This window comes from Scophthalmus maximus, chromosome 20, assembly GCF_022379125.1.
Source record: "Scophthalmus maximus strain ysfricsl-2021 chromosome 20, ASM2237912v1, whole genome shotgun sequence".
Lineage (NCBI taxonomy): Eukaryota > Metazoa > Chordata > Actinopteri > Pleuronectiformes > Scophthalmidae > Scophthalmus > Scophthalmus maximus.
The window spans coordinates 4,359,874-4,385,474 of record NC_061534.1 but is presented as its reverse complement, the minus strand read 5'-3'; the positions used below and the strand labels follow the sequence as shown (position 1 = coordinate 4,385,474).

General features: G+C 44.8%; 1 protein-coding gene across 2 annotated transcripts; it reads left to right on the top strand.

Annotated features, from left to right (window-relative positions):
- Positions 1–502: 502 nt before the first annotated feature.
- On the top strand, positions 503–25,601 carry phf24 (PHD finger protein 24). Of its 2 annotated transcripts, XM_035609097.2 has the most exons (9): positions 503–1,092; positions 10,320–10,735; positions 12,567–12,752; positions 16,799–16,877; positions 18,090–18,292; positions 19,399–19,559; positions 21,662–21,694; positions 23,134–23,211; positions 24,170–25,601. In XM_035609097.2, the coding sequence occupies exons 2-9, from the start codon at positions 10,322–10,324 to the stop codon at positions 24,264–24,266; spliced, it is 1,251 nt and encodes a 416-aa protein (XP_035464990.1). In that variant the 5' UTR covers positions 503–1,092; positions 10,320–10,321; the 3' UTR covers positions 24,267–25,601. The 2 variants fall into 2 exon arrangements, with proteins under 2 accessions (XP_035464990.1, XP_035464991.1); XM_035609098.2 differs by lacking the exon at positions 21,662–21,694 and having other exon boundaries at positions 504–1,092.

The window sequence follows — 25,601 nt, the reverse complement described above, 5'->3', positions numbered from 1 at the left end:
TTTTTTTAATCACATAATAGGAGTGTGGCGTCCATTAGCCAATAGAGTGCAGGAGATTTTTCTGGAGCTTAATGGGGACCTTGTTTGGACATTGTTGCACTTTGCAAAAGTGGAAACACTTGCAAACATTGAAGGCTGTTGTCAAAACTCGCACACAATAATTTGATTTTTCTTTTTTTGCGGTGAGGATTTTTTTTAGTCTGGGACTATTTAATCTGTGAATGTGCCGATGCAGCTCTTCAACACATACCCACACCGACCCATCCTCCAAAAGTGAGAGCCCCTTTATTACTTACCGCTTGAAATCATTGGCTGCTGAGGGGAGCGCATCCTTCCTAATAACGTCATTATTTGTAGGGGGCGGGGCTTCCTGGCAGATCCTGGCAGGACCAATCAAAGACGCTCCAGGTCCAATGAGGGCCGAGGAGCGCACAAGTTATTAACTTGAATGATCACGGGGGGGGTCTCTCTCTCTCTCGTGGATGGGATGGGGAGCGAGTGAAGGGTGGGGGCCAGGCAGATATGTTGGTCATAAATCTCTGATTTTACCTTCAGTGGCCGCACCAGGGTCTCTCAGCTGCGTGTCTCCCGCGAAGAAGAAGAAAAAAGGAAAAGAGACTTCAGCACCGGAGCTGTCCGCCGAGCCTCTCTCTCTGGGAGAAGTGTCGATTCCTGCAGGAGACAGACAGACAGACAGAGAGAGAGAGAGAGAGACAGACAGAGAGAGAGAGAGAGAGACAGAAGAGGAGAGAGAGAGAGAGAGAAGAGGAGAAGCTGCCTCCCGACTCGTGCACTGAACTGCGCGTCGTTCTCCGTGGGACCGCGCGAAGGGGAAGGAATAATAATAGTATTTATAATAATAATTGTAATAATAATAATAATAATATAAAAAGCCGCGCTGTGCCGTTCGTGTCTCCGCGGGGCTGCTGCTGCTGCTGCCGCCGACGCGCGCGCACGCGCACACACGCGCACTCTTCCATTTCGAGCAAAAAGTGCTGCCATGCTGGACGGCCGGGCTTGAGACGAGGAGATACGGACAAAGTGGCCAAGAAGTCTCCGTGGACGCACCACAGCCCCTTGTCATCCTTTACGGTAGGTCCTTATATACATATTTATATGATAGAGATGGCTCTGCATATATATATTTATATATATAGATATATGTCTATGTATATGTGGCTGTCATTGTGCGCTCTTTTTCAACGTTACATCACAACTTGGGACGAGGATGCTCGTCTTACATTCAGGGTTTATTGTTTTGTGTTTTTTTAATCTTGCAAACCTGCGCCAGTGACGGGATTCACCTCCTTACAGATGCGTGTGTGTGTGTGTGTGTGTGTGTGTTTGTGTGACAGAAGCATATTTAGGTCATCGTGCACATGGGTGCGGATGTGTGGCTGACATGTCCTGTGTGTGTGTGTGTGTGTGTGTGTGTGTGTGTGTGTGTGCCTCTCGTCTAATATCATAACAGTGGCAAAGAAAAGATAGTTCTCAGACCATAGTTGGCACATCATGGGTACGTCGTCCGGGGGGGGGGGCAGCCGTTAATAGGTTGTCTTTCTGTGACCTTATGAGTTGTATCAGTGAGAGAGTCTGGTTGGATGCAGACGCAGCATCCAGACACACACTGTTGTGTAGTGGGCTCCCGTCTCTTCCCCTGCACCGTCCCACAGGGGAGTGTGCTGCTGTGCATTGGGCTCTCCGTCGGTCTTTGTTTTTGTCCCTTGTCGTCCTCCAGCCCCGCGTACAGGTCCACGAGCGCGGTGGTAACCTTGGGATGGAGTGCCTGCCTGCTCGCTCCTCGCTCGGCGACGGGGCGCTGTATGCAGCCCCCCCGAGCTGCTTCAGACGCTCTCTGTCTCTCTCTCGGAGCAGCTTGGCCGGCACATGGCTCTCCGCCTGGCAGCGCCTGAATGCACGATGTGACTGTCTCCAGTCAATACGGTGGCCGACTCAAATTCCTCCTCCTCCACTCCTCTTTCTCCTTTTCCTGTTCCATTCACAACTTGGATTTCAACCCCCCCCCCCCCCCCCTCCCCGTCCCCATATTGCATTTGTTGAACCATGAGCACCATCATGCTTCTCTGTGCAGAATGTCTCTCGTCGCCGCCGTTGTCGCTGCTGCTCATGTAGGTGCAAACACAATGTGATGGGAGAAGAGGCCAGAGATGGAGGGAGAGAGAGAAGGTCGTGGGTTTCTCCCGCAGGCAAATGGGGAATCGGATCGGTGCAGCAGCAGGAGAAAACCCATGCTCAATCTCTTCTGATTCGATTCCTCCAGCTCTGTGTGTCCGAGCGCACGTACGTCCTGCGGGTTCTTGAACGCTTGTTAGCCATTCCACTCACTCGCAAGGGATCTGGGTGAACTCGTTAGTGTAATTACTTCCAGGTCCTTGCCTCCCTCCCCCGGTACCGTGGGTGAGATCTTTGGCTAAAGGGGGAAGAGTGTGGGTGGGTGGTTGTGGGATGGAGAAGGGGGGGGGGGGGGTTCATTCTCATGAAAAGGCGTGCTTTGTGGGGCCTCCATTCAAACACCACCACCTCCTCCTCCTCCCGTCCCCTCCACTGGAACAAGGAATGAAAAGACGAGCTGGTTGGGATTCTAATCAGCACATACCAGTGACATCCAAGAGCTCTGGGAAGGGAAATCATACAGTCGGAGGGACACACACACACACACACACACACACACACACACAACATAACATGAGAGCAATTCCAGATACAGCTCAGCGTCCTCATCCTGTTCGTGCCGTCATGTTATGTTTGCGTGTTTGGAACATGGGGTCTGAATCGTTGAGTAAAGTAACATGGGGAAAACAAAGCAAACATATTTTTTTAGTTATCACTAGAACTCGACCTTTCTCCAATTGCTTATGATTGTGTGTGTGTGTGTGTGTGTGTGTGTGTGTGAGTGAGTGTGAAACAGCTCAAACGAAACAACCCCGAGCTGAGAAGTGAAAAAAATCACTCTCTGGTCGAACTGCCAACGACGCGCACAACCTGTGACGGATGTGACTGGAAAGTTGCTTGATTTCAAGGGGTCACAATCCAAAAAAAAGGAACAGATGCTAAAGGGTTTGGAGAACATTTGCTGCTCTCGAACGCAGCCGTCGCTGTGACCTTCGTGCGACACCCTCTCAGGTGGACGGACGACGGAGGCCCCACTTTTATGACCAACTCCGATGTAAACGATCAACCACTCCCGACACCTGAAGTGACCGCAGCCGAGCATCAGGCCTGATATTTCCAAGTAGTGGTGGTAGATTTTTCATTAGACTAATAAACCCCGCCGTGATGTGAGCGCCCGTCAATATCAAATAACTTCCCTCGCGGGCGACACTCGGGCAGCAGAGGACTGAATACTGATGCGGACCTGAAGGTGTCCCCGTCGGCCTCTAATACACTGCAGCTCCTTCTGGGCAACGGCAAAAGATTGGCGTGCTCATCTGCTCGTCTCCATGTCTACGTGACAGATATAGATTCGCCGGGCGTGATTTTCCTTTTCTCTTTTCCCCCTTATCCGTCTGTGATGCGCAGCATCCCACGAAATGACCTCAGGTGTAATTAAGAATTTCGTTGACAGCTCGTCCGGCTGTCATTGCCGATGTCTTAGTGAAAGTTGGAGGTTTTCCCTCCAGAATATGGACGAATATGGAATAAGATTGTCTCTGTAAGACAGGGATTTCATCACGCTTGGCCATCTGGAGACTATTCCGTTTGCCGTGCAGACTGACGCCACGACATTTCCCCGGGGTCTCCCCCCCCCCCCCCCCCCCGAGAGGTGGCCCTGATTCCCTTTCCCGCTTTCGTCGTGGTCTTTTTATGTCCGCGGGGGGCATTTAAATCATTCAGAGGGGGTCGGGGGAAAAGCGGAGAGCAGCGCAGCGGAGGCAGCTGCCCCTGCCGGAGTCCAGTGGGCGTCGAGCCTCGGGGAGTCGTATCCCGCTCCGCTCGTGTCGCCCTCAAACGTGACGCGCAGGGGGAATCGGGGTGACGGCTGAGCCTTCAGTGGCACTCTAGAAAGATTTGCCACTTATCACGTCACTCGTGTGTGACCTTTTGTAGTTTTGGGCCATTTGGTGTAGGTAATTGCTGAGATATGGGAATGTGGCAGGACTACGACGACAAGGTCACGATTCAACAGGTCCTAAACAAGCCGATGGCTCAGGTGCATTATTATCCGAACAACTCTATTTGGAGGTAAAACCATTAGGGCCGCACCCGACTAAGAACCCTAGATTTGGCCCCAAAGATTCCTTCCGCAGGCTTTGTTGAACCGAAGGACTCGTTGGGATGTTCATCTCCACCGAGTGGACAGGGCGTCTCTTTTTTCATTTTCCTGCCAGCTACTCGTTAGAACGCTGTCGTGGTTGGGCACATCGCCCGACTCCCTCCTCGGCGAGCCGCTGCGCAAGACGTTGCCGTCAGTCAGGCGGCGAGAGCGAGGGCGAGGTCGAGCGGCTTTGACAGGCATCGCGCTCGAGAAGCCGCAGTGTCGCAAGAGTGCCTTGCGAAGGGAAGCGGGTGGCAGGTTACTCTACTCGCGTCTATCTACTGAGCACTGACCCACTTGTGTCAGAATCAACCTGCACGGAGGGAGAGGGGGGCATAGAAGAAACCAACACAAGGCCCTCATTTAAAATTCACAAGTAAACCTGGAAATGACAAGGTCTCCTGTGCGCTCAGATGTGCTTCTCGTCAGCAGTGGCTCCGCTCGCTGCTCTGTTTGGAGAATGCAAATGCTCGAGAGGAACATGTGTTTCCAGCATCCTGTCTTCATCATATGATGTCTCGACTGCATACACGAGCGTAGATTCCCATTACAGGCTATTGAAAAATGAGTTGGGGCATTGGATTTATTAATAATGCAGGTGAACCGGAACCATTGTCTCTCTCTCTTTATATATATTGTTTTATGAATGCGAAATGAGATTTGAATTTAGAGATATTAGTGTTTGACTTTCAAAGGATGTTCGTCCCATTCACTGCCGGCACTGATTTGATGGAGTGTGCAAAGACCTTGGGGCTCGTAGTATCACTTAGTTTATTGTTATTGCCCCCCCCCCCCACTGCTTATGAAAGTCTGTTCACTTTGCTGGCCATTAAATAACAATTCCTTTATTGTTGATTGCCTCATTTAAAATGGCACGGTCCATTATCTGCACTGCACAAGTAATCGGGGATCCGGCTGCGGTGGCAGCCATTCAACCGATATATCAGCGTTCCGTTATTTGAAAAACTTGCCTTTGGTTTTTATTTTTTTCCACCTTGGGTTAAAGCGGCGAACTGATCCTCGCAGCATGTCACTGTGTTAATTTCTGTTTCGTCAAAGTGGGATGTTCACTTCGCACTGTATTGCGATCATGTGGTAACTGTGGGCACTGCTCTGAAAATCGCAGATCCCTTAACCCTTAATCTAAATTGGTGTGTGAGTGTGTGTGGTAAATTTCGGCGCTTTATGAGTGGGCGAAAGTGACTTGTACTGTAAAGAGCTGTGAGTGGTTGACAAATCTAGAAAAGCGCTATATATATATATATATATATATATACACACACACACAGTCCATTTACCACACAGCAGCACTAATTCGTTTTTTGCTTTATTCAGAATAAGTTAATTTGCCATCTGGTGAACAGGCAAGCTAGTTCACAAATACTTGGGCAATAGATCTAATTCACAATCTCCGCTTCCCCCATCAGGCAGATGGGCGGTTTACCGATGGCGCCTCCCGCCCTCAGTATAGTTCAGATCTGTGATTCCATACTTTCTGTCAGTGTTTGAGTCTGCACACGAGCCCAAACTGTGTATATCACAAGAACCCCCCCACAGATTTAAGAAATGGACAGGGAAAAATAAAGATATCTCCTTGTACCAGAGAGGATTTTTTTTCTTCTCCTCCCCCTGCTTATCTCGTTAAACATCGGACATGTTCAGATTCATCTCGGAGTCCGGGGGAGGTTGGGGGGGATGGATTTCCTCCAAAATGGATGTAGACAGGACAGGGGCTGCTCTGGTTCTTACTGCACTAGCTGTCAAATATTTTTTCCATCTTCCGGGGCTGAAGACATCCAGCATCTTTAAAAAAGAACCAATCTCCCCCTGCTCATCACTCGTTTGTCCTCCTGCCCTCGGGAAAGCGATACAGTCCCACCAGTGAATGCACCACGAAATCAAGTCCCGTAAAAAAAAAAAAGACTGTGTCTCTAGAGAATATTTATACTTAGCAAGAACTGCCTGTATGATGCAATACTTATTCTTTTGCAATATCCACCTCTGTGCAATACCCTGTATTCTTGAATTATTACTCAATATTTCCCCCGGAATACACAAACGGTCATGCCGTATAGGCATAATGTGCACTCGTGTGTGTAATAAAGTCACTGTATGAATGCATAAAGGGAGACATTCTATTCCATATGTGACTCGAATTTCCACTCAAACTGCCACTTGGAAACAGAGGCAGAGACTCGAAACCTTCCTGAAAATAGAAAATTACACGAAAGAGACATTAGTGCATCAGCATAATGCACGTTATTGTACGTGTTCTTTTTCACCGTGCGAGGTTTGACAGTACTTCATCTTGCCGCAACCTCGTCTTCTGCACCCAAGCCCGAGGATTAGCGCCACCAGCTGTTTATCCTGATGAACCAAGACCCTGACATTTGCAAAACAGTGGAAGAAAATCAATATTATGGGTTTTGAATTAGTGGTGGTACGGTACCCATGCCACGCACACTTACCACAACGGCCCCACTCCTCCGTCAGTCCCCAGCTATTCCAACGGCAAGACAACGGCGCGCAACGTCTGCGCTATAAAAGACGACCCACGGGGCCGATTGTCATTCCAGCAGTTATAGGATAACCGTCGGCCGCACTTCCTCGAAGAGGAGCCGACGCGCCAGTGTCACAATCCTTGGACATTCTCAGCGTGCCGCTGTCATTCGTCAGACTGCAGGAGGGCGTCGTTATTAGAAGGAGCGACCTTTTTCGAAAATGAAGTGCTTCTCCTTGAGGAAGACTTTTCTTTTTTCCACAGGGCCAAGGCTCGGCTCTTAGTACATGGATCTTTTAAAAGTTGTATTTTTTTTTTTAAAAGGATTGTTCGAGGCCATTTCCCTTCTTTTTTTTTTATTCCCTTCTTCTTTTCCTTTTACAGCAGAACAACCCATGTGCATCGACAACACTCTTGATTTCACAAGTGTGGACATGCGACGTAGCCAAAGCCATGGATCACATAAGTCGAGATCAGACACTTAGCAAACGCAGGAGTGCCATGCTTCAGCTGACCTGACCTTTGCCCTCTCTTGAGAGCAACTGCAAATTGAATTGAAGTATCACTTTGCTGCTTTTTGCGTGTGTGTGAGAGCAAAAAAACAAACTTTAACGGCGGACCAGAACGGTGTTTTGGGGTTCGATTGTTTTTTTGTGACGGTTTAAAAGTGTGAAATCAGAGAGAGGGCAGCCCTGTGTGGAATTGCGCGCGATACAAATGAGTGTCTGTGTCGCCCGCAGCACGCCGACGAAGCGAGAGCATCCTGGGAACATGAGGGCCTGGCGGGCTGTTAGAGACTGGGCCTGGGAGGAAGAGAGAGGAGAACGACTCCCGTTTCACGTCAAAATGAACGCGATTGAGTTTCACACAAGCACTTACGTGGGGCGTGGATGGATGGGATCTCGTTTCAGAGCAAAAGACACATGTCCCATAAGTACCGCGTAATCAACTTGAATCCACAGTGGCGCCTTTTTCCCCCCCCAGTAATGGAGTTCACGGTTGTATCTCACTTAGTCGGTTTTCCTGCCTTTTGCTGCTCCGGGTAGCACATTTAACAAGATTCGATTTTACTGAAGGTAATTAGGAATGATGCAATCTGTTTTTAATATTTCATACATAGTTCCTTACAAATGTAGGAGTTGGCACCTTTTTTTGCAGATTCAAGCACAGAAACAAAAGCCGTCTTTTAAACCCTTTTAAAGTGTGAAATATAAATACAACATTCCAATGAGTACGTCTCATAATATTGAAACTCATTGCAACTATTTATTGAATACTGATAGACCTCACTCCTGCACCGTCAAGATCAAATTGCCGTGGTGCTTCAGTCGAACGCTTAGCGGTGCTGAAGTTGTTGGTGAAAACTCAGTGAAAGGTCGCAGAGGGAGCCAAGTAAATTCTCTCTCCTCCGGGATCAATACAGTCGATCTCGCCCCGTCATACCCCGAGTCATTTCATTCGGTGGAGCGGTCAAGAGGAGCCATGTCAGATTTCCACTCATTGGCTGAGCTCAGCAGGTTGTGTCGATTGAGTATTCCACCGCGGGGACTATTAACAAGAAACACACGCGATCCGAGGCAGCTGACCCATAATAATGTTGACCCATAACAAAAGATTTGCCAATTAAAAAAAAAAACATGCAATGTTTCCTGCTGGCCCACAGGTTGAAGAGGGCGACCCGTGGGTGAAAGGTCACGCCAGAATCCCTGACCAACTCAGAACATTTGCTTGGGAAGACGTGAATGGCTGTTTGCTGCGTGTAGATGGCCACAGTGCCAATAGTCCCAATAAAAAACTGTTCACAGAAGCGACGGCTTTCAAAAATAACTGGGGCAAGGGTCGCCGCTGTTTGTCCCCCGTGACAGCCGAGAGCAAAAAATTCCCTCTCACCTCCGCTGCACCGGGGCAAAGGCAGAAATCTCAGAGATATTTCAAATCGAAATCTGCACAAATAAAACTAGAAGCATCTCCCGGACTAGAAACCGATGAGTAAGAACACGTGTGGGTTTTTTTAGCCCTTTAAGTTCTCAACGTTGTAGAAAATGCTTGGATTACTGTCCAGCAGCAGCAGCAGCATATTATTAACAGGCCCTTGTATGTGTGCAGTAATTTCACACTGTCGGGAGTCTGTTAGCGCTCTGACTCATTTGTGTATTTGAATGTATGGAGAGAAACACTGTATCCACATGTCAAGATGGTGGAGGTACATTTACCGCGTTTTGTGTCTGGCAGCTTTTTCGCGTCAAGCTTGGGACTTATTCAGACATGCTTCGTACGATGTGTCTGTGGAGAGCCACAGACACATCAGAGCGAGCTGTAGATTGTGTCCGTTTGTCACGCTGTCAACATTTTACAGTGCATCGACTCGCCTCGCTTTCAACATTTACAATTTCGTGCAGATTGCACTTTTTGTATGAACTACTACTGTAGCAGTCAGAGTCAGAGACATGTGAGGCCGGGGGAGCAGATGGGCAGGGTTTACTGTACGGTAATGAGAGGTTCCTTTTCAGGGGACGTCGCTGCCGGAAGAAAGGAAAAAAAGATGTGGGAGATTTGGACAGACGGAGCTGTTCAGGGAGGAGCAGAAAGAACAGAAGCACATTCACTACACAGCGAAGATCTTGATGCGCAGGGAGAGTAAATATTATTCGAAGGTTGATGATCTCATCAGCGGGATGGATCGCTGAAGGGTTCTCACAGTTCCCTTTTTTGTGTTCATGATTTCGCCCCGGTGGAGTGAGCTCACTGTCAATGTCTATATTCAGCACCTCTGTCATAGTCCTTTCTTCTTCTTTTTTTTACCAGCAGGGAACAGACGCTGGTTTGTGGAGCAAACTTTGAACAGTTTCAAGTTGTTGACGTTGCTTTGGTATTTACGGACCATTCATCTTGCACGAACAAGTCTTCTTGGTCCTCGCATCGTACGAAGACGGTCCATGTGCGCTTGTTTCGATGGTTGAAATACATCTGTAATAGCAGAACAAACGCTCGCGGGCAGTCGGCGCGCCCCGACAACCTTGCTTCCAACTGTTAACTTCCATCGTACGTCCTCGCGTTGTGTCCGCCTTTGGTGACGCGTCCAGGATCGCAGTGGCTCCGCTCAAAACTGGTGGAAACGCAGGCCGGTTCAAGAACCATCTCCTTTAAGAGGGGCAGTAAGCGTGACCCCTGGAGATAGCTTGTCTCTCACTTTTGATGTGAGAACCACGAACCCCACAGCCTCGGGTACGGGAGACTGTCTGCTCACCAATAGGCCAAAAGCCAGAGTCGTAACTTCATTAGCTTGAATGTCTCTTAATGGTCAGTACTCGTCCTTTTTCTGGCAAGTATCCATGAGTGGCAAGGGGTGAAGGAGTCACTGTGACGGTTTTCTATTTCATAAAGGAAAAAAAGATGCTTTGCGTAGCTCCGTTAGAAGCTAAATTCCGTTGCATTTTCTACAATGCAGCGGCAACAAAGGCTTTCGATTCTATTCTTCTCTAAATGCAGCGTTCTTGTGTAACTGTTCTTTGTTCTTGTTTTTGTCTCTCCATGTGTCTGCAGCCATGGGAGTGCTCATGTCAAAGAAGCAGGTGGAGAAGGTGCAGAAGTGCAATGCAGTGGTCTCGGCCTTCCAGGCCGGCATCAAGGAGCGGCCTCCCGCAGCCCAACAGGCAGAGGGAGACGTGGAGGAAGGCGACGCGCCTGCCAGAGCCTCGGGCGCTCCCGACGCAAAGGCGACGGAGGGCGCGGAGAACGAGGACACGTCCACCCCGTCCACCTCCCAGCAGGCCTCGGCCCTGACGAGGGACGAGTGCAAGGCCAACCAGGAGGCTTGGTCGAGGCTGCGCGACGGGAAGGGCGTGGAGCCCGAGGATCTCGACAAGACCCATCAGCTCACGCCGCCGGCTTTCGTGCGGCCCAAGAGAGAAGCCAACGACGACCAGCCGATGGAGGTGGAGCTGGAAAAGACGGAGCAGGTATTACATGATGTCTTTCATTCAGGGGTGTAGAATTTTCTAGAAATAGTGGAGGTTCTCTGAGGGCCCTCTCACCCCTGACAAAGGATGCAAAATCTGGTTTAGTTCCTATGTATTAGGGCCCAGAATTTGGTGCTACGCCACCGCTTACATTAGGGGTGGCTAGTGAACTTGGTGTATGACAATGAATGTGCAATATACTGTATGAAAACACATTCCAGTTTTACAAAACAACCCCAAGACCTGGGATTATATAGACGTCTGGGAGATGTCAAAGAATCTCTGAGGCAACAGCAGTGCCTTATCTCAGAAGCATTACGTTAAGGCACTTTCGTCCGAGCTATGAAGCCACTCTCAGGCTTTATCTGAACACCCTAGTTGAAGGTGAGAAAAGTATGAGGTTTGAAGTTGTGTTTCGCCGACCGGCGGTGTTGTAAAAGTGTCGTCGCCGTGTGCGAGGGGCACTTCACAGCGAGCACCTCGTGGGCAGGCTGCGGCGACCGACTCCTGATCGGTGATCCCATCCAGGAGCGACGCTGACTAACGGAGATGGAGTTCACGGAAGGATTTTTTTTTTTTTGCAGAGAGTAAACAATGCGCGGGCAACCAGCCGTACTGCCCATGCTGCACTTCAACAAGTGGTACAGAAATAAGTGTCTGTGTCTACCTTGCAATATTTCTAGATATGAGCATCAATTTTTGAAAGGCTGAAACAGAATCAAAAAGATATCTGCCGCTAGTGCACTCATCCATGGCCGGTGTCTCCGCTCACATCTCCTCGATCTTCCCCTGACTCTCAGTCAACCCTAACCCTTACAATACCGACTTTGTTTTTGCAGATAGTTTATCTGGGTCCTTAAATGGATTTGGAGATTTGTTGTATTCCATTTCTCACATACGGGTTTTCTTCTCAGCGCTGCACTGTCCTCATAGTTTCTTAAATCTGAAATGCAACCAGACATATTCCCTTCAGTCAAGCAGCTCCCAACACATTTTTTAAGACTTAGACTTAGACTGTAAAAGCCATCTGTAAAGATCGATCACTGGGTTTTATTTGAAGCAATATTTTTGAAGCAATATTAGATTATTCAAATGTAGGACAGAAATTAATTTTTTAAATCACAACCCAAGTCAAGCGTTGGATGCCTTCCAAAAGAAAAAAAAACCTGAATTCAGATCCGGAGCTGTATCTCTTTTAAGACCTATCTGTGATGACATTAATCCTTAACTTTTTCTTGAGAAATCCTGCTAATAAACAAACGGACACACTGAACTAATCAGCTAAACTCCTCGCCGCGGATAAAGAACTCCCCATCGTAGCATTAAGACATATACCTAAGTCTTCCTTTTGTTCAATGGTAGTAGGTTTTATTCTAAAGGGCTGTTTTAAAAGCTCTATTCTTGCCTACATGTCAACAAAATGTCAAGACGAGGAATCCCACTCTTTAGGTAAAGACTGCAGGGAAGTATGCTGAGTACAATCATGCTCCCATGGGGAAAGAACATTCTCTCCATTTTCTCTACACTCAAAGATCAGTAATGTTGTTTGTTACACCCAAAGGATGAGAAATTAAGCCTTTAGGGTCACTCTGGATGTTCGTCTTAACTCTTGGAGAAAGCACTGCATCTCAGAAGTTAATGAATGATGCTCTCGACAGTTATTATTCCTCCACCCTGCGGAAAGCCTGGGGAGTAACGCGGGACGCATGTTGTTGTAGACATCTCATCCGTGATGTGTCTACAGCCCTGAAGCTGCGGCACTGACACACAGGGAAGCTGGGGGGAAAAAAGGGTCCGCTTGAAACGTGCTGTTCTTCTCACCCTCCCTCAGCCACCGAGGGACGAGATGTGCGACGTGTGCGAGGTGTGGACGGCCGACGACCTGTACCCGTGCAGGGTCTGCACGCGGGTGTTCCACGACGGCTGCCTGAGGGAGTTGGGCTACCTGCGCGCCGAGGCCCTGCAGGAGATGAGAGACGCGGCCCACACGGTCACCGGCTGGAGCTGCTATTACTGTGTAAGTCTGCACAGACAAGCAAACACGCAGTCCTTGCAAATGCAAATGCATGGACGCACCAATGTAGGTTTCGGTGTTTCAGCAAACTACTTTTCTGTATGCTGATTTCAGCCTCTGTGTTCCTGATGTGTGTCACTCATTGCAACAAGGCGACCACCTTGCCGGGAGCATTTTTGGCTGCGGGTTTGATAAGTCACACGAGGGAACGTTGATATTTGGGGCAAATTTGTTGAAGTTCGACACTCAATCCACCGCTGCCGAGCTGCCTTATGAAAGATGATACAAAGACAGAGCGTTTCTTCCTCCAGGAAAATACCTTTCGCAGGGTATAAATGACCAAAACCAACTGTTTTCGACGTCTGTAGAAACCTAGACTTCTTTTTGCAACCAGTGGAGCCGCCCTCTGCTGGTGATTCCAGAGAATACAGGCTTCGGACACTTTTGCATTGACTTCATTTTCCGAACCCCGTGACTTTTTTCATTTTTATATGCAGTCCATGAATACATAGCGAGACCTCTTTTGTGGAAAGCTGTGAATAGCTAAGAAGCCTCAACATTGAATTGCCCATTATTTGAGATAAGGCCAGTCAATCAGTTGTCATTGTACTGCACAACTACGACGCTTCCGTTCTTTGTCATATTGAAGCAATTTCAACTGGAGTTCAACTGAAGTGAGGCGACGTTCAGAGTTTTCAGCGTTTTTCGAAACAGAACAGACGCCCCAGCTTCTCATCAGGAATTCAAAACCGACGCCAACAAACCGATGACTCTGGTGATCGTTTTAATTCCAGCGAAAGCAGCTGAAGAGCTGTTCTCTTCCTGGAGGACCCTCCAGAGTGGAGTAGCAGGGGCTTTGCTTTTTTTATTTATTTCACCAGTCCTGAGAAGAAAAATCCCTTGCCAAATGTTGCGCTCAGAGGGTGGATGTTTTCACACAGTCTGTGAAAGGACACTGAAAGGTCTTGTTTCTTTGACTGGCTCCTTCGGTGCGAGAGAGAGAGAGAGGACGTGGGAGGAGACAATTCACTCAGGGAAACTAGAGAAATGTTCTATTCAAATTGTGAGTCCTGGTCCCCATAGCTACAGAAACTAGCAGTTCCGTCGGTACACGTCGGCCCGATGTTTGCGATGCTCCCGTCCTTCTGTCGTATCATTTCATTTCCCATCGGCATCGGAGACGGCTGCTGGCAGATGGACTGAGTTTCCCATGAACGTTGGATTAACAGTCAGCCTTCAAAGCCTGCATGGCAGCCAATCAGACGGAGCGGAGGGTTTATGTACAGGAGTGATTCTTTGTAGCACTGACTTCCCCTTGACGCTCGCGGCCAGCTCGCAGGGGCCCCTGGGGCCCGAGGCGCTCATGGCAAAGTTGAAGAGTGCATATTAGGAAGCAGACATTCTTCATGTGCAAATGACACGGACCAAGATAAGCCTTTCATTTTGACGTCTATCCATAGCCGGCTCCTTGGGAAAAAAAAGTTCAAAACGTCTCCAACCAACTCCTGAGAAAAAAAAAATCTCACTCTTAAGCTGCGAGATGTTTCCCGGGGAAGCTAATATTCGTGGGGGGGGGGTGTGATAATGCTCTTATTTCACGACAGCCTCCTACCGATTATGTCACAGTCATCCGTCATCATCTGATTCACTGCGAGCGCATAAATATCGATTCTCGCAGCTTCGGAATCAATAAGAAGGGGTATCTATTTCTTTGACTTCCTGCTTTTGGCACTGGGCCTAATCAGGGGTTATTTTAAAGCTGTTGAAACACGCGAGCGAAGCTGTGATTTTTTTATGAGCAGTGAGGTCTCAAATAACACACTTATGTAACCTGTCAGGGTAAAAATTAGACGGTGTTTTTTTATTTTAATATTCTTACACCTTCTTCGCCTGCGGCCTTTCTCTATCTTAGAGAACATCTTTGGCAGATGCTGTCACTAGGTGTTGCACTAACCTTTAAATCACCTTTAAAGCCAGACTGGATATAAAGTCAGACACATATAACAACATCAATATATTACAGCATCCATAGCAGATGGCCAGTTTCATCGTTTTGCAGACGGGTGTTACCTGGGGTGACGCTTGATGGATCTGGAAAGAAAAGCAGATGAGAGACGCACAGAAGTGATGTTTAAGAACAATAAATACACGTAAAATTCACGCGGGGTTTCGAGTTTAATTGGCTTCTTGACAAGATGCAGCAGAATGAGACCAGCAGTAAATGTAATACTGACAAAAAGAGAAGAGCGATGCAATGGATTATGTTTAGTATGCTGTGATTCTCTGTTTGTCATCGGATGTGTCAAACATAAGTCATCTCAATTTATCATCTGGAGTGCTCGAAAAGACAAAACGTGACACGTATTCTCACCAGGATCGACCCAGCGGCTGCAGACGATCCGCTCCGTTTTAAGGCACATCTGATGTACCTGTCACATACCGAGCACTGAGAGCGTTGGGGATCCTGCAGTTCTCTCACTTGCTATTGTTCTTTTTTTACGATGCATTGTGACAGCGTGATGCATTTAAGTGGGTGATAAACAACAGAGCATGAGATGTTGTCGTCGTGAGCCGTGGATAATACATCGCGGCATCTGAGGAATTGAGGAGGGCGGGGGGGGGGGGTCGGGAGAGTAGATTTAGTCCCATTTTTATTGTCGGAGTAGTTAGAGGAAATGATTTACAGCAACACAACAACACGGCACTAAATATTGTGATGCCCCATTGGCTCTTCCTCACTTGTAGAAATACACCAGGGTCCAAAAGGTACAAAACACACACAGCACAATATCAGAGCCTTCAAATGTGCATTCAGGACCCTCGGCCATGTCCCCAGCTCGTCCCGGCCGGACCCAAAGCATCCAACCTTGCTTTTTTATTGTTGTTTCAACTTAACTAACACCAAAACCCCATTCATTCTCTGAGCAATAGACAGCTACGTGACAAACTGCTCAATTGTTGGATGTCAGCGACCCAAAGTCTTTTGTCTTTCTCTGAAATACCAATGCTACAGTGGTTGGCTATGGTCCAACCTGTTGTTTGCCCTGACGTGTGAGTAACTCGGGGGGGAAAAAAATGCTCTGCTCTGGTCAGAGCTCCAATGAGAGAGAGGCATGAGAAAGACAAGGAGATGTAAAAGTATATTGAGATTCATTTTCTGTTCTTAAAATCACAAGTCAAGGCAGAGTGAATAAGAGTCATTGAATACCCGTACACACTCTTGATCTTGTAAATGCTGCAGACGGTGAGTTGGCGAGGAGTTGTGCGTTTGCTGGGGTCGAGGGGGTTGATTTGCGAAGGGTAGGCGGTTGTGCAGTTTCATTTAGATTTCATAATGTGGCATTTTACAAAGCCCCGACAGCTTGTAACGTTGATAAAGGATGAGGTAAACAAACTGGAATTGAATTTCCTCAATAAGCCCAAAGGGACTATTGAAGTTTCATCACTCCACTTATCTGGTAAATAATATGAATATTATTTCAGTGTCTCCTGTGTTTTTTCCTTGACTTTGGATTTGCCGATTCATGTGCAGTTACACGGGTGGCTCTTTCATTTTCCATAAATCAGATGAAATGCTTAATGTTAGTTTGTAGTCACAACACATTTTAATGTACCTTAAATTTAGCAGATACTTTGCGTTTTAATTAGACTGTTCTTTGCGAGAAAGAACGACACACCTGATTGGTGTGATATTATGTTCTACCTTGTTCTAGCTAATGGCACATGCTTTTTAATTAAAAAATATCCTGCACATGAAAATAAAGAAACAACAACAAATTAACTTTTCTTTTTTGTATCCGGCTTTCTTTTACTGATGATACAGTAGAGAGCGAAAACCTGATGAGAATCACCTCGGAAATGAATCCACATTTATGCCTGTGGCTAATTGCAGGAGGCCGATCTGGGAATAACTCTGTATAATTAGAGCACGCTCTCTTATTAAACATCAAGTAATTCACCCCTTGACAATAAAGGAATCGGTGTGAACATTGTTGGGGTTTTTTTTCCCCCTTTTCTTCCTCTGCACTCATCTCACCCCTTTTCTGCAGGACAATCTGAATCTACTTCTGACAGAGGAAGAGATGTACAGCATGGTGGAGACCTTTAAGCAGTGCAAGATCATCCCAGGTGAGTCGCTGAATCAAGTTTTTTAGTGGCTTGATTTTTGTTCAAGAGTGACGCTCTCCATCCCTTTTAAAAGTTTTGGCCGTTAGGGATCGTCACAAACGTGCTCAGGTCCACAACCAGACCTGAAATATCTTCAATGTATATCCAGTCTGGTCTTAAATGGAAAACCTTTTGTGATCCCTTAACTTATACCTAGAAAACCTTATGTAACGTTACTAATTGTCAAGTGTTCAATAGTGAACACGATCAATTTTATGCCAGCATCGTCATTGTGAGCGAATTGTTGACATTAGCATTTACCTCAATGCACTGCCGTGACTCAGAACTGCTAGCGTTGCTGTAGATTTAAAAGCCCCATTTGCAGCTAATACTGAAACGTGATCTTTGTCTTTATACATTTTCTGTATAATGACAAGGCTCTTTTTTTGGGAATTTTAACCAGATGATAAAATGTATTCCTGTATTATTTCAGCTGTACCTGCATTGTGATTGGCTCTCGATATGCAAATGCAATAGACATAGTCCCAAATTGTCACAGTTAAGGCATTAAATGTTGGACACATGTTCTAGTAGAGGATTGTTTGCTTGCCCAGTTGTTCTACATACATGAATGGCAATAACAGGAGGAGCTGTACCTCCAAGAAAAACACTCTCCCTGAGGTTTTTTTTACTGAATATCTAAAAAACAGAAGGCTTTTGAAAGTACGACTTTGTGAACCAGAATTGGATTTCCATCTTTTTTTTCCCTCCTACCCATTACGGTACCTTTGTTGCCGCTGTGGCTGGATTAAGAGGTTAGGAGGCCCCAGCCAAAAAAGCTAGTGTTGAACCACTACAACCCTACAAAGCATTGTTTCATCTACTACCTCTGCACATCTCTGTCTGGTCTATGAAGAAGCCAGTGAACTTTCACTTCTTCACTTCTGAAGCTAAATGAGGACGGAAATAAAAAAACAACTCCGAGAAAAGCCTGCTTCATACACAGTTTGGTTCCCTTGAAGTTTTTCATTGGATTTCTGAATCGAAGTCAGTACATGTTTTTGCCCTCAACCCAGTTGTGTGGCATCATTCGAAGGGGCTTGGATGGAGTGTAGTCAGAAGGAGGTGGTCTTGTCTTTGAAGAAAATGAGTCACCCTAAGATAATTATATCCAGAAGACTGCTTTGGTGACCATTAGGTCTGATGTGATGAATTGTTCCTTTGCCGCTGTAGAGTCGTGCCTGGTGTCAGACGAGCTGCTGCAGTACCGCCACTTTGTGTCCAAGCAGCAGTTTGAGAAGGACCTGACTGATGAGCAAGAAGAGGAGGTCCTGGCCCAGTTTGCGGCGCTGGATCCCGAGAAGAAGGGTCACATCGAATGGTCGGACTTCCTCTACTTTGAGTCCCTGGCAGTTTTGAGGAAGTTTCGCACAGAGGTAAATGTATACCAGAGAAAACAAGGGGAATATAGTCAATAAGTTCTCAAGAGGCAGCTTACACAGTTCCTTATTTGCTACACAATGAAATGCCACTTTGAAAAACATTCAATTACTTGTTGTTTTGAAACTCGGCCATGAACCGTTACGTTGGGAAGAAATATTGGGATTTGGGGAGTGGTACTGGATGCTGTAAAGATAGATTTACACTAGTGCTGCACAGCAGTAAAAGCATGGGGGCAAAGTCTTCTTTGCAGTTGGATTTGACTGGTTGATAAACCACCGAGGCAGCAGACTGACAAATCATAGTCTTATGAGACTGTGTGATGCTTTATATACTGTACAGTACTTCAAAGTAACCATTACCCCTGGTGTCCACTGTGAATTCAAGTCCATTAAACACATATATTCTCCTTATGTTCCAGAAAATGCCTGGGGATCATCATGTTTTTACGTTTTCTTCTGTATCTAAGGAACCCTTTGATAATTGTCTGTAAATCCAAGGATACACACACAAAGCAAACAGGAATTGCTAATGGCTACTAGATCTTAAAATGCTTCTACTGTTACTTGGAATTGATTGATGTTTTGTTCACTTTCAACACTTATTGCATGTAAGAGAAGGATGAGTCTTTTTGTCAAAACCATGCCTTCCTCTGATCTGCCAAAATACTCTAATCAGGCTTGTAGAGGATGCAAGAACACGCGTCAAATATAGATGTTGAGGTTAGTTGGATGGAACGGCTCATGGGTAAGAGATACCAGAATTGTTGGCCTACATCCACCTTCATGAACTACTCACTTTTATTGTCACTTGATCTCCACGTAGCAGTTTAAATATTGTTCTTTGTGTTTAGCGCGGGAGATTAAGTTTACAATTTGTGGACTGTGCGTGGCTCTGGGTAAATCAATGTTTGCAGATTATATCAGACGCTGCTAATGTGATTGAGAATGAGTAAAGCCCCTAAAATACATTTACCAGGCCTCTCAAATGGAAAAGCATAAAAAGCGCAATTGATTTATTATGATTTGAAGGCCACCTAATCTCACACACTTTTATTTCATTTTTATTCTATTTTATTTTATTTTATTTTATTTTTTCCCAGAACTCAATGGTGCGCCTGTTGACTGCAAAGGAGAGAGACAAAGCACGGTCTGTGTTCCTGGGCCTGGATAGAGACGGCATGATCACAAGAGCAGAATGCCGCCAGGCACAGCAGTCTTGGTTCCACAATCCCAACAAGGACTCTCAATCCTGCAATGTGAGGTGAGCACACCAGTTGTAAATGGTAACATGTTTTACTTTGAATTCTTTGAGGAAACAAAGGAGCCTCATGAACGGGTCTAACAAGAGTTTGGGCCATCGAGATCTCGTCTTTAGACTTAACTGCTTGCAGGGAGAAAAAGGGATTGGCTACTTATGAAATAGAGATGATGAGAAGAACTGGAAGCGAGACACTTCTCTCATATGATTCCTCTCATCGCCATGAGCCACAGCAACAATTTTACTTTATTTTGCAGATGATACACCTCTGTACTTGCCCAACATGTTGAGAAAGTCTTCTCAACTGTGTTTTCAGCATCAGCATTGGACAATAGAAACATATTTAGTGTTAAAAGGGATTTTTCTCAGGGCTCAGGAGAACTTAATGCTGTCATCATCGTCATTTATATCCTTGAAAGGGTTGACTTTCTGGCTTCTGTCTTCCATACCCTCATTTTAGAGACATGGTAACATGGCAACTGTTTGAATTTATTGTACAGAATAAATTAAACTGCAGCTGCCCGCCAGTTTGTTATCGACTTTAAATGGCCTAATGTAACTTTTTTCACATCAAAAATTAAACAAGTTCTCAGTTTGTGCAGCATGAGATCAAAGCTATTGATACGTCTGGCTTATAATTAAATACTAACTATGGTTTTGCGGCTAGAGACCATCAACTCTGGCATGACTCTAACCCGAACAAGGATCACAAAACAGTGTCAAATTATGTAATGTAATAGTTTCTTCAGGTCAGATTTGTTTAATTACATGTTCACACCCTTTCCATTTTAATTCAAGTATTCATTCCTCAAATGAATAAGTCATGCAGATGTTCTCACAAATGTATGCTTCGCGTGATTTCATGTCTGTCTCCTATATTTTTTGACTTACTATAGTTTCATAACCATGCTACTAAAAGTGATATTTAAAATGCATCTGGTTTAAAGATGAAAGTTGTCACATTGTGCCCATAAATTATTATAGCATTGAGAAGTGAAATTAAATACAGGCATGTTCGTACAACTGCAGCATCTGCCGATTACATAAATTAGCATATCATCATGCTTTGCTTCCGAGACGGTGAAAATGAAGATATTTTTCAGCAATCCAAAAAGTAAACTTAAAGTTAATGCTAAAAAAAAAAAACTGCATTAATTTTTGTTTCAGCATAGATTACATAAAACATACATTTTCAAAGTTAAAAAAAAAGTTTTACGATGCTGTCCTCCTTTAGTTTTTGCACAGTGACTTTTTTTTTCTTTTCCCTTTTACATTGAAAATTAAAACATATGACTGTAGCACCAATGTGCCCTGGAACAAGACTGGGACATAACAATGTTGTTTCTGTGTCAAACTACAGCAGGAGCATTCAGCTGAAACTGACAACTGCAGTCACTGATGCAGGAACAGCAAAGGGGATGTGTGATGACCACATAACACGCTTGTCAGATAAAGTGTTTCTGCATTTATCCGGTTAAATATATTTAGATCACAAGGGATCGTGCAAAGATTTAAAAACATAATGTATTATGTGCTGCCTCTCATGCCGTTAGCTGCCTGTCAGTTTAATGTTAAATATTGCTGCTATAAATTGTCATCTATTACTGTCGATTAATTAAGTTGTCTTTATTTATTTATTTATTTATTTTTGCCTTACCATTTTAAGTAATTTTTCTTTGTCAGTGTAAAACATTTACCAGAAAATACACTTAAATGCCTAAATTAAAAGTACTCGTTATCCAGAATTAATTCCTGAATGTTAAATATATTTCTAAACATTGTTATTATTCCTGATCCATGTAGCATGAAAACCGCATTTTAGTGTTGTTGAGATTTTTCTACTGACTTACGTTTTAATCTACTGTTACAATGCCTCATTTTTTACAAACTGGTCACATGTTTTGAATGTAAAATCAGAATTTTACGAGTCCTGCAGGCTTGTACTGCCATGAATGTACCATTCACCACTGGAGGGGTTGTGTGTGTACTATATGTGTTTGCATGTGCTCATGTACTGCTTCTAACCTCTTGTGATGTCAACTCAATCTCCATGTGCTGTGCAATTCCATCCCTCTCACTTGTTCAACATGTGGCACTCCCCACAGACTCATGGGACTCTGCTCTCCTATGAATTGTGGGTGAGTGTGACTCAGCACTGCATGGCTTGTCTTCTCCTTCTTCACTTCAACACCCTCGAGCACTCGGCAATCCTCGAGTATTCTCATACAACACCCCCTCCGTTTAGAAATCGTTTTTGTGTAAAAGGGAAAAAAAGAAAAGCATCTTAACTCGAGCTATTTTCCCCCAAACAAAGAGCAATCAAAGACACGCGTCGCCTTGAATGAAATTTAATGAGCATAATGCGAGTCCTTCATATCATCAGCTCTTCTCATACTGAGACTCGTGCTGGCTTCTAATTAAGCGGATCAAAAGAAACGCCTTTTGTTCTATTTAAGAGGGGCTTCTTTTTTTGAAAGCCTCATTTGTAAATGTAAGAGGGACAATGTGTGGACCAAGAGGTTGTGAGTTTGTGCATCAGGAAAACACATGAAATGAGTCTGAAAACTGTGCTCCCTTTGATTGCTGAATTACAGACAGTCACACGCCAACGGCGTGAATGTGAAAAGCTTTAAAGGAGCCGTCAGTCTGAAGGTTATAGTCAGAGGAGCTTCTATCTAACTGAAATAGCGGTAACCTTAAGGTGTGGTTTGGCATTTAAAAAAAAAACAACCTGCAAATGTGCAAAATTTTCTCAAGGTCCACCTGTTCTTATTAACTACATCTGTTGAGAACGACCATTAGATGTGGTGGGAAGTGCAAGGAGAAGCTAGAACTTGAGTTTGTTGTAAAAATGTATATTTACATCTTCAGATGTTGAAGAATATTGATGGAGAAATTTAGCTGATTGACAGAACCTTTTTGACCAACAATTTTCATTGTCAATTAATCATGTAAGCATCATGGTTTTCTGTGTTTTCTATTTTTTTTCTTCTTCATTTTACAATGTTAGTCGACAAAACTAGCAATTTCAAGAATACCAGCTGTAATGACCACTTTTCCACATTTCATACATTTCATACATTTTATATCAAATGATCAAATATTATTTCTGTAAATTAAAAACTACAAAAAATATTAATTTTCATGGAGATTCATGAAAGTAAGATGAATTTTATGGATTTGTGACTTTTAATTTTAATTTTATGGTAGGAATAGCTGATAACAGTACAATCCATAAGAGACTCATCGTCAACTGTTAAAACTGGACTACCGTTTTATAGATTTTATAGCAAAAAAATTTGAATATCAGAACTTTACAGTGACATTTTATGACTATTTTCCGGCATATAATTGGTTCTAGGGGATCTTCTGGACACCGTACTTGGCAAAATGGCTCAGAAATTTTAAATGTATTATGGTTTTAATATATATTTGAATGAACGGCTTACAGATGGGAACACAAAATGTCTTATGAGTGTTATATTATTCTAATAGATGGAGTAATGTCTTGTCCTTTCCTGACTATTGTGCCAGCTCTGTCACACTTTTATTTTTATCCTTTGTCCGTTTGGTACAGTATAAGTCAAGTTGGCCCCATGTGTGAGAGCAGTCCAGGAAGCTCTGGCAGCGAAAGGAGCAAGACCGGCGACAGCAGGTTTGTCCTTGTATATTTTTGGAGCGAGTGTGTATGTAAATATCATTTGTTTCAAGCTCTTTTCTCTCAGGCTCTTGCTTCTAACGAGCCTTGTAGGCCTGCAGACTCCCTAATGTGGTTAATTTAACATAACCTTACCGTCCACACTACCACAGAGATAGACTAGACCAGCCAACACGTGGCTGTTGTGAGCCCACATCGGTTCCCTCTGTGCCCGGACTGTAAGTAGGCAGCAGCATGGAGAGCATTGTGGGCAGCAGAGAGATTCAATTTGAGAGAAACATTATAACCCAGAGGGGTGCAGACGCTGTGGCGATGACCTTCCATGTTTTTTAAGCTTTGTTGTCCATCCAAATGACCTCCAACTTACTCTGTAACTATCACCAGACACGAAAGACGGATTCCCCTTTGGTATATTATGACTTTTCTTCCTACGACAATTACGAAGAAAGCCGCACAAGAGAGTCATTTTGAAGTTGAATGCTTCTCAGCAGAGCATTCTCAGAATTTTCAAAGCACCATTAGGCAAATTACAACAGAAAAGAGGCTGGATCCTTATGAATTGCATGATTACTGTATTGTAAAGATCGATGGTGTAGGCATGAGACCCTGAAGACAAAAAATGCAGTTCAGAACAAAAAATGCATTATTTTTTTTTAGCAAATATTGATTAAAAAAAAGAGTTACTGCATTTGTTGGGGACTATTTTGATCCGTGGATTAATACACATTTGGTTCACTATACTGAAGGGAGTACTTGAGGAAGATATATGTAGGATTGATTTAAATTGAACTACAGTTCCCCAGTTCATTTAATTAATTTGCATTTAATGAAGGTCAATGACATGGGTGAATAACATATCAGGCTTTTGGCTACACAGACGATTTTCCTTAATTGAAAAGAAATGATTGCAAACAGCGATTTCTGACTAAACCAAAACCAAAACTCTCTTTTCCAGGCCGGTGACCTGGGCAGACTTTTTAAAGGAGAGTGCCATCTATATTTTGGCTGCACGTCCCAATAGTTCTGCCATGCACATCCACCTGCCTCTATAGTCCAGGAACCCTCCACGGCACGCAAGCAGAGAGAGCGCGCGATAGAGGTCGTACCCTATAGTCTACAGATGAGCGGAAGGAGATTGACGCGATGACCTCGGAGACGAGGGGGAAGGCACCTGGGTGAACTGGATGAAGCGCCAAGAGACAGCGGATCAAGCCATCGACAGAATCTCTCCTCCTTTGCATCACCTCAACTCCACAACACTGACAACAACACATGCCGATGAAGTGACAGCAGCTGTCGCAAGGTCCCAAATCCAAAAAACCTGGGTAGGGCGAGGGATACAGCGACCCACCCATGACTAGTCAGTCAGTTAGGGATATTTCTGAAAAACTCTACACAATCAGGCAAGCTCCCGGGGCGCTCACACTCCCTCTCAAAATGACAACAACCAAGACACTCTACAGCCATCCTGCTACAAAACAAACCTCTCCATTGCAGGTACATTCATTTGACAAGGCTGTTACTCTTTCAAGTATTCAATCCTCTGGGCCTCATCAGGCCCTAATAATAACTCCATGCTACTGTGATGGGATTGTGTAATTCACCACTGAAATTGTTAATCACGCTGCAGAGAGGCACACGCAAATTCATTACTGGTGCTGTTTGACAAATGGAAGCGCTTCTGGGAGTAGATTAACCCGGCAGTCGCCATTATGAGAACATATACCAAACAGGAATGACAGCTATCCGCGAACGTATTATATCCAAAACTGCTATACATGCCAGTATGAATTTTTATTATGCATTTAAAAAAAATACATATTTATTCCTGTATCCTCTGGTGTATTCTCTGTTTTCCCATTCTCCTCCTAGAATCTGTGTTCTGCTGAAGTGCTATACTACACGTGAAAAAAAAAAAGCGAAAAAGAAAACTTAACCCAGTAAATAACTTGTACATACTGCCATACTTAAAAGTACATTTTGTTTTCCTGTTGTGCTCTCCGAGCCGCACTATGACAAGGTGACATTTTCTGCAATCAAGTTCTAGTGTCATTGGGAATGAGATGTAGTTGGACTACTGTGACATTATCATGTATTGAAACCCTGAAAGACGACGGGAGATCCGGCGGAAACGTTTAGTCTTTTGTTAATATGCAGACGCACTATATTTAAACTTCGTATTTAAGGCGTGGTGGGAATTCTGTGGAGATACAAGTTATACAAGAAGAATTGAAATGCCCCTGGAATCACTGGAAACGTACTTGTTACAAAATAGAACTTCGTGTAGTGTTCATGCCATGTAATGGAGGTTATGACATGAATGTTGATAGTCTGTGGGATTTCTGTCACAGTGCTGAAATAAATGCATGGCATTTACTCTCCTTCAA

What these genes read in the sequence shown, in the direction of transcription:
- phf24 (XM_035609097.2), top strand. Translation starts at nt 10,322, where the DNA reads ATGGGAGTGCTCATGTCAAAGAAGCAGGTGGAGAAGGTGCAGAAGTGC. An exon ending in GCAGTGCAAGATCATCCCAG is followed by an intron (nt 16,878 to 18,089) that starts GTGAGTCGCTGA and finishes TTGCCGCTGTAG; the next exon opens with AGTCGTGCCTGGTGTCAGAC. An exon ending in TCTCAATCCTGCAATGTGAG is followed by an intron (nt 19,560 to 21,661) that starts GTGAGCACACCA and finishes CACTCCCCACAG; the next exon opens with ACTCATGGGACTCTGCTCTC.